We start from the raw sequence: 10,110 nt of genomic DNA on the forward strand, positions 1-10,110 counted from the left end.
TATTAATTTCAAGGCTCAGGGATACCTATTAGTACAAAACATGGAAAAATACCATTAATCATTTATTTTAATTTTGCATTTCTGTCATTTTCATAGCAGGTTATAGAATTGCAATGACACAATAATGTCCCTGGTCTAATAGTGTGAAAGAATACTTTAATTGCTATGTTCCAAGTAGAGTTGATGTTCATTACTTCTGATTGCAGTGATATAATACGATTAGATTTAGCACATTTTGATGCAACTGTCCTAGAAAACAAATTAAAGTTATTATCGAAGATTTTTTTTCTCTAACGCACCATGTGCATTAATTGGTACAAAAATGAAAATGTGTAGCAGATCCTTGGTAATGTTACCAATTTAAAAAAGGAATGGATAGGGATTCAACCATTTTAATTTTAGTTTCTTTCCTTCGGTTCATTTACTGGGCTTACAGAAGTTATTAAAGGTGATTATCATAATAAACCAAAAGCAATTGTAACCAGAAGAACCAACATATTGAAGAAAAATATGCAAACATTAGGGCTAGATAGTTATGAATACTAATATTTTGTGGTCACAAAAAACACATTTGTACTAATCATTTTTTTCCCCCCATGAACAAAATCTATAAAGTTTTTGGATCAGCTACATCTTGATTGGAGGTTTCATTCCAATTATTTAATAATAAAGTTGCAATGAGGATGGGAAAAGAACAAAGTGAAATATGCATCAAAAAAACCATATACCGAGTAAACAGAAAAACCATCTGAAAGAACCAGAAACCATCTGAAGAACAGAAAAACCATCTGGGAGAAGGGCGGTACGGTGGCGCAGCGGTAGAGTTGCTGCCTTACAGCACTTGCCGAGCCAGAGACACAGGTTCGATCCTGACTACGGGTGCTGTCTATACGGAGTTTGTACGTTCTCCCCGTGACCTGCTTGGGTTTTCTCCGATATCTTCGGTTTCCTCTCCCATTCCAAAAACATACAGGTTTGTGGGTTAATTGGCTTGGTATAAGTGTAAATTGTCCCTAGTGTGTGTTGGAAAGTGTTTACGTACGAGGATCGCTGGTCAGTGCGGACTTGGTGGGCCGTAGTGCCTCTTTCCACGCTGTTTCGAAGAAGGCGCTCGACATTGATGCGAAAGCCTTGCAGCTGACTGCACGAGGTGGCGAGGTACCCTGAACCAACATCTCAAAACGGGGGAAGAGAAATTGACGAACGCAGCGGCAGACAAGCGGGCACGCAGAGAGGAGCGCAGCAACTTCAACAAACCAGAGACCACACACAAATGTGACCTTTGCCACAGAGACTGTCACTCCCGCATTGGTCTCTTCAGCCACAAGCGATGCTGTGCTAGCCGAAGTTTGGAGCAAGCAGCCAACAACCAGGATGCATCACCCATGGTCAGTCATGACCGAGGGGGGCCTATTACTACTCACAACTATAATATTTATAAATGAACTCCCTTCTCATTAAAAAAAAGAATTTAGCTCTTTTTGATTCATCACTATTGACTGAAAAAGACATTCCTTTCACAGATTTCAAATAATGGGCAGAATTACTGAAGTGAATGATTTTATTCTAGAATAACTTACAACCAGTAGTATTATAACAAAAATTACAAATGGCATACAATACAATAATTCCTCTAATATATTATCAAAAGTCTAATGCATCATAGAATAATTAAAAAAAAAATGCCAACTGTAGTTGATAGCCCTCATTTATTAACGTGACCCATATAAAAAGGGAATATGTGTAAGAAGGAACTGCAGATGCTGGTTTAAACCGAAGATAGACACAAAAAGCTGGAGTAACTCAGCGGGACAGGCAGCATCTCTGGAGAGAAGGAATGGGTGACGTTTCAGGTCGAGGTCAGAAGAAGGGTCTCCACCCATTCCTTCTCTCTGGAGATGCTGTCTGTCCCGCTGAGTTACTCCAGCTTTTTGTGTCTTAAAAGGGATTAGCTGGCTTAACCAAAATACAGCAATTAAAAACCCTGATTTTTCAGATTGGTAAATCATTTGAGTAATATGACATATACATTATTCAATCTATTATTGTGATTTTATATAACAGTTCCAATATTAATGTTATCCTCATCGAATCTCCTTCCTCCCTCTATTTCTGTTTCTTACAGATTACAATAAATCACAAGAACCAAGCCCCAATGCTGAAGGCACCACCTCCCAAGACTGGCTTTGTTTCTTCAATCATCAAGAGGACTCGGAGTTAAGACCCAAGGAAGAAAGAGATAACTTGGTGCATTTTTCTCTTTGAATGAGAACAAGGAATTACGAACATGTTGCCCTCTGAAAGAGTCGCTCTTAGCTGGAAACTTTAAAGCACACACGGGAAATCTGGTTTTACCCAGTTCATGTTCTTCCTGTCCACCTACAATGATAATCAGAAAATTAGGTAAAACACGACTAAAATCACATTACTCCCGATCAGCTGGAGAGGTTTCCTCTAATTGCAAAAGCAGTAAACAACCTCTCCATCCCCAAACTAAATTACTGTAGACCATTGATTTGCACAGTTGTCATTTCTATGATTGAATACAAGAATTAAATCATGAAAGTTATTGTTGGTACATGTGGTTTGCAGTTTACGTGTAACAAGCATTTACTGAGAGCAGATTTACCCTCCCAGCTTTATCCTTTTGGCAAATATTGCAGAGGCAATTTTTGCTTCCGAGCTATTGACTTTGCTACAAAGCTTTCTTGTCATTAGGACAAGGGGATAAAGTGACAGCATTAAAAACACTTTAAGATGCAGCAAACCCATACCGAATCTATGTCACATTGGAAACATTTATAAGGAATTCCTTGTCCTCTATTGAAACTAAAATGTTAACAAAGTCTTTAGTAACACAAGCATCTCATGCAGAATATATCAGTGAATTTATTTCTGGTATCATACAACAAGATTTCAATCCTATTAGAAGTAAAAATTATGATGGAAAGTTGCTTCTGAAGCAGTTTGTCAAATCTCAGTTGATTCTGTTACAAAACAGAGAGGGCTGGAGACTTGGCTCTTGAATCTTCAGCCCAATCTGCCCAAATACTATTGCACATGACTAAAATTGCACACGCAATGTAATTGCTGGCACTGAAGCGAAGCTCTCTGCCATTAATTCTGTACTTCTGACTTACCCCACACACAATATAGTGTTATAATTCTCGTGGCTTGCACTCCACAGCACTTGGGCAAACACATAAAATGGCCCAGAACTTTAAGCGGCCAACTTTACAAGGAATCTGTTTCTTGTTCGACTTCAGTTAAATGGTCATAGCTGGGCCAAACGATTAATTGGGAGTTAACAGGAGATATCCACTTCACTAGCCTAAATGGATCAGTACAAATTACCAAAACAAAATTGGTCAGATTACAGACACAAACCTTGCTTTGGAAATTTTTGTTGCTCTGAAAAGTACACTGAGCATGTATTGCATGCAGGCCAGTCTGTTTTGAGAGGGCCCACAGTTACAAAGTTCTGTTTTGGTATTGTGTGCAGTAGTGTGGTTTTGCATGCCTGATGCTCTCAAAGGCCTTTCCACCATGGTGGAGCTAGTGTAAAAAAATGACTGGTCAGGCCAAAGGGACCTGAGGAATAAGGTGTGGCATTTAAGGGCAGGAGTTGTGATCAGTTGCCAAAGGTTGGTTTAAGTCACTTGGGGTGGATAATCAAGAATGATATGCGGTGAGAGAATGGTGTCAGGGTCATAATCTGGTGGCTGGGGTTGAACGATTAAGACCCAAGGGAAATAAGTTTGATTTTATGCTATAAGACCCACCTACAGAAGGTTATCCTATCTGATAGTTCAAGTGCCAGATTCCAGGAGCAACAATTTAAATCAGGTCATCCACACCCTTGAGGAGGCTCACTTCTGCATGGGTGATTTGTGGTCACCATTCCCGCATGGATACTGCATTCATAACTTCTGCTGCCTCAAATGCAAGAAGACTTCTGCATGGGTAATTCATGGTCACGCTGCATGCAGTACATATTTGGTTGCAACTTCTGCAAATAAATTTTTTGCTTGTGCGGCCTATAGACTCACAAAGTTCATAATTTATAGGAGTAGAATAAGGCCATTCACTCCATCGAGTCTACTCTGTCATTCAATCATGACTGATCTCTGCATTCTAATCCCATTTTTCATGCCATCTCCCCATAACCCTTGACACCCATTCTAATCAAGAATTTGTCTATCTCTGCCTTAAAAATATCCACTGACTTGGCCACCACAGCCCTCTGTGGCAATGAGTTCCACAGATTAATTAACCTCGGACTAAAGAAGTTCTTCCTCACCTCCTTTCTAAAAGAGCGTCCTTTAATTCTGAGGCTATGACCTCTGGTCCTCGACTCTCCCACCAGTGGAAACATCCTTTCCACATCCACTCTATCTATGCCTTTCATTATTCTGTAAGTTTCAATGAGGTTCCCCCTCAACCTTCTAAACTCCAGCGAGTACAGGCCCAATGCTGTCAAACGCTCATCATGTGCAGAAGCAGTCTTCCACAATGTACCATTGGCTGACTGTAGAGACAAACTCTTGACTGTTCTATGGTTAATTTAGGCTGACTTAATAACAGAATAAATGCCACATATTCAGATCTGTTCTATGTGCTAATTTCTGGCAGCAGTATGCGATAGTGTAGCTTCCATGTTTTAAATAAAAGGATTTCCATATAAAAGCAGCACTGGCAGAGAATGATCTGAGTACACAAAGTACTATTTGTGTAATCAGGACCTCAACAACAAATCAATTTTTCAACTAAAATTATAATTAAAATATTCAACTCGGGTTACCATATTTGTTGTTTGTAAATATACACACAGCAAACATCTGAATGGATGATGAAGCAGATTCAATGGTGGCTTTCAAAAGGAAATTTGATAGCATCAAGCATAGATAAAATTTACAGAACTTTGAGAGCAGAACCTGGGATGGAGACTAATTCAAAAATTCATTACGATAAATTGAAGCGTTTCATTCCGTCCTGTAGTTCTCTGTGATTCACTACATTGTCAATGATCACAGCTGCAATGAGCTATCTTAACCCAAGATAGCAGAAGAGTTTAAAATGACTGCTCCTGAGATTTTGTACGTAATTTTTGCATGTTACTATATGCAAATTGTCATTCTGATAGGGTGACATGATGATATTTTTTCATACTATACGGTGGCGGTAAAATGCTTTATTTTAATTGCAGCATGTGTTTGTTTGCTGAACGCCCATTTTTGCAGGGCGCAACTCCTGGTTTAATATCCTGCCCATGGCCAATTTTCAGAATTATTTTTCTTCTGCGCGACTGGTATAAACCAGACAAAACACTGTTTCACACCTCAGCATATTTTTATCAGAATGTTCCACCGTTCATTTCAGCTGCAACATGCTGATTGGTCAGAGTTTCCAGCAGCTCAATGAAGGGCTTATTCAACTATCCTCAAAGCACCTCGAGCAGCAGGTCTGGTGAAAGTCTCTTTATTGTATCTGGTCCTTTAGCTGCCTGCAGGAGCAGCCTTCTATCCTGCAGCTTTCCCTTTGATCTGTCACAAACAGACAATATCCACATCCACATTTTCCAATTTGCTTCAGAGGGAAATCCACAATTACCTTAGATCTGCATAGACATGCCTGTGCAAAGAAAATGTTTTTAAAATTATAGAGAAAAAAAAGGCCAATATTCAATCCCCCTAAGACTGGTCAAGTAATTTGGTGCTTCCACTGTTATGAGTTTCACAGTGTTCAAGTATTTAATAAAAACGGTGCACTGGCTGCAGATAGGCCAAAAGATAAATTTTGAACTGTCAAGAGATCCTTTCTTCAAATTGTGAAGGCACCTCCTTAAAAGTGTTGGTGAAGCTGGAAATCTTACCTAATGTACAGGCACTTGTGGATGTTCTTTGATGAGCAGAACTCTTAAATGACAATAGACCATTACTAGTCATGAGTATTCCATGCCAAGTACCAAGTAGTCACGCTGATGTAAGCCAGTACTTGATTACAGAGTGTGTATGTCTGGTACAAATCAACACAGCAAGCACACATTATTACTCATCTAATTGGAAAGAAAAATGTGTTCAGGGGGTTAAATTCACCCCTTAACAATTTCTAATGCAGAACAAGACTGAATACAAAACCGTTCAAATGTCAGTTGAGGTGACATTGGAAATTGACCGTACACATATTAGCACTGGGGAAGAGCAACAGTCACTCTTGATTGCTATACACTGATGACAACCTGAAGACAGATGGATGACAAGATTGTGCCTGAGGTGGGGAAGTCAACATTATCTATCCACCAAGTAATCTGCCAACACTGTCCAGCTTCACACATTAAGGGTGGATACTTAGATGAAACAAAGGAGACAATAACACCTGTAGAATCCATACCCGACACGATTCACAGCATTCAACAAAGAAGCAGAGAGGAAAAAAAATCACAGGAGCCAGCCCATGACCTACCCAAGCCGATTGCAATTTTGTTAGCACATTCGAGAGGAAAGATTAAAGGTTTTTAATTGAATTGATTTTATTGAAAAATCCAGCATGAAAACAGGCACTTCGGCCCACCGTCCAGACTGTCACTATGCTCTCACTATTTCGAATTTCACATCTACTCTGGGTTTGGGTCAATTTACAATGGCCAATTAACCTATGAATGCACACATCTTTGGGATAGCTGGCAAATGACTACAATCGCTATTTACAAAATTATCTCTTGAGTATACACCTTACTTGGGATAGAGCAAGCACCTGTTTTATTCAGTTTCCTTTTATTCAGTGTTTTGTTTTATTCAGTTGCAAAATGGAAATACATGAATGTTTGTTAATACACAGTATCCAGAAGATTGGGAAATAAAGTCATCCTTGGCACACTGTTGGATTTAACAAAGTAATGGTCCTTAATCCTACTTTATTGGTCCAGATTGTCCACTAAATGGTGAAAATCATGAACTAGCCTATTGCATGTCCTGGGAACTCACTGCTATGTCAGTGTGAACCCAGGCAGAGTCTTCTGTAGTGTTTACAGTTAGGTGATTAGCAAGGACCAGAAGAGTATGGATTAGCAAGGAGTAATAGGGTAATTCACTCCCCTCCAATAACTTTAAATTGGGGCCCTGACTCCTGGGCCGTCATTAAGATTGGAAACGTGAAAAGACATTCATAAACATTCAAAAGTACGTGCACTATTTAACAGTTACAAATCTTATATAATTATTAAAACTAGAAAATTGAAATACAATTTAATTTGGTTAATTTAAATGTATGGTCTACTTGCTGATCTGTGGATAGCCATTTTTGACCATCACTATCAAGGGACTGGGGTGCTTCCTGGTGCACATTTACCAGGAAAGCTTCTCAATTTATGAATGTGGAAATCTGATGGAGTGTGCATTACCCTTTTAGATCCACGAGGACATTGCAGATATCCTCAGGGTAACAATTATCCACAATTGAAGGCAGCACTTCAGTCTGTCCTTCAGAGTCTCTAGTTCTGCTTATAAAAGGACAGATACTCCACATCAGCCAACTAGTCAGCATATTTTTATTACATGCATCTTATTCATTTTATAATGCAAATAATTCATAACTAAATTATGGTAAACATTTGGAAACTGAAACCCAGTAAAATCCTAGTTCAATTGTTTCAATTTTAACAACCTAAATAGATACAGTACTTAAAATGTCATAACTTTTATTTAAATAGAACGTGAGGCCTCTTGCTAGAGTCCCCTGACCAGCGAACAGCTATTTTATTCTAACTGTTTGAACTCGATTAAAACGCAGGTTCCAGAGGTGAAATGATTATACTAATTAATCCACACAGTTTAACTTACCTTCTGCTACAGGTTTATTTATAAAAGATTTATTTATTGCTAAAAGTTCAATAAGGCATGCATCTGGGTTGTGTACATTTGTAAGTGATACTTGGTTCTTGTCACTACCAGGATTTTTTTTTTAAAGCAAAGATTTATTAAGCATGCAATAAAATTTCTTCTGTGCATCTTAACCATTGTTATATCTCTATAATGCAGTGTTGGTATCTGTCCACCTTTATCTGCAGGGCAAGAGCAGTTATTTCTCACAACAATGTGATAATGATAGCCAACCTTAGTAAATCTGACAAGTTTACGAATAACCCCCCTACATCCAGAGTCACCAGTGCAGGACAGCGAAAGCACAAAGCCCATACAATAAACCTTTTTATCAATATTTAATTTTAAAATATGAGACAATTATAGTGGTGAATAAAATATTCTTCTTATTCTGAAGGATATTATTGAACTGTATTTGAGAGATGAACAATGTCACCGTGTTTGGATATAGTGTTACAAACTCCATTGCTGTGCACTTTGGATCTATGCCTTGTCATACAAAACTATTTAACGTAAAGCTCCATCCAGAATTGCTGTTCCTACATCTAACATGGTAACCAGTGAAGATAAGCAATACCTGGAAGTGTCTCTCAACTGAGAGAAAGGCAAATATTTGAACTTTGGAAGTGGAACCTCAGATCATAAAGATTTATTATTTAACATGACTATTATTTGTGGTATCAGAAACTAGGTGTATAATTGGAATTGTTCTTCAAGGTATCTGTAGAACAAATAGATTTGTAGATATATTTTGAGCAGTCATAAAATATTTAAAAAATAATATTTTTTATTAAAGTATTTTGTTGATGCTCTGTATTTGTTTCATCATGTATTCCCTGCACAATTTTATTGATAATGAGTGTGGCGGTGGTAAGGATGAAATGAACAATTTTGGGATGTTTGTGACCGTTTCCTATCTTTGAACTATGACAGTTTCCATGCATTAAAACAACTTTACACTCATAAACACTAGAAGAGTACCACACAGGAACAGGTCCTTTAGCCCACAATGTCTGTTCCATGTATAATGCCTAGATAAATTAATCCATCTGCCTACACATGAATCATACCCTTCCATTCCCCGTATATCCATGTTTGTATCAAAAAGCCCTTTAAACCTCTTGTATCTGCCTCCACCATGGAAGCCCATGGAAGCTGGATCCAGGCACCCACTACCCTCTGCTTTAACAAAAAACAAGTCCCACACATCTGCTTTAAACTTTGCGGCTCAGCTTAACACCATGCCCTCTAGCCTTTGACATGTCCATCCTGGAAAAAAGGTTCTGACTGTCTACCCTAACTATGCCTCTCATAATTTTTTATATATTTCCACCAGGTCTCCCCTCATTTTCCAACATTACAATTGTTCTTGATTATCAGATTTAATAATCAAATACCTCTCATCTCGTCCCCATAATTTTCACCTTAGTCCAAATTTAGGACAAATGTAAATCAACATATTTACAAAATTACAACTTTCCAGTTCAGTATGTGGGTGTTTTTTTACAAATTTTGAACTTTCTAAATTCATTTCTTGTAAATAAGTAACACTTAAAACATGCAATTCACATTTGGTTCATTTTGCACGTGTAAAAATTAGAATATGTCTAAGATCATCAACAGATTAGCAAAATTATATTTCAGTAACAAATGAATGTTTTCTGATGATATATCACTCCTTCAGCATAACATACGCACTGCTGTGTGGGCCTTTGATATTTATATCTAATTGCCACAGATCCTTTATCAATTAGCTCACATCTTATCCCAATTATAATTATGATTGTGAAGTAACAGAAAAATAATATTATGAGCTGCACAGAAAGACAACATTTCATCTTGAGAAGACCACAAAAACAGCCAGGGATTGACCTCGACATCATTGTCATAAATTCAAAGATGACCAGCTTTCCCACCTCCCAGATTGTTGAAATGATGTGACACTGGATATATTGCCCATGCTGAGTGGATCTGAAAATGGCAATCCATTGTTTAGCTGACCCTCTACAGTCTGTGTGGCATAGAGTTCTCTCTCAATAGTGATGAAACGCACAGCGGGCATCGGAATCATGTACAAAATGCACATACATCCCATGCAATCTCATGGTCATTGGTGCATTAAATTTAACACTGCTTGGTCTCCTGCAGGAAAAAAGTGTGGACAGTGGGAATCATAGGCGTAACAATGGTTTTTGTTCTGTACGTCTATGAACCACGTAATGTCAGCATGCAG

General features: G+C 38.2%; 1 protein-coding gene across 1 annotated transcript in view; it reads left to right on the forward strand.

Annotated features, from left to right (window-relative positions):
• Window positions 1-2,569, forward strand: part of dgkb (diacylglycerol kinase beta) — a 568,450-nt gene extending 565,881 nt beyond the window's left edge. Inside the window, exon 23 of the mRNA XM_033045582.1 lies at window positions 2,126-2,569. Coding sequence (XP_032901473.1) covers window positions 2,126-2,221 — 96 coding nt within the window. The 3' untranslated portion in view covers window positions 2,222-2,569. The remainder of the gene's footprint in view (window positions 1-2,125) is intronic.
• Window positions 2,570-10,110: the final 7,541 nt, after the last annotated feature.

Source organism: Amblyraja radiata, chromosome 2 (assembly GCF_010909765.2).
Source record: "Amblyraja radiata isolate CabotCenter1 chromosome 2, sAmbRad1.1.pri, whole genome shotgun sequence".
NCBI classification, from domain to species: domain Eukaryota; kingdom Metazoa; phylum Chordata; class Chondrichthyes; order Rajiformes; family Rajidae; genus Amblyraja; species Amblyraja radiata.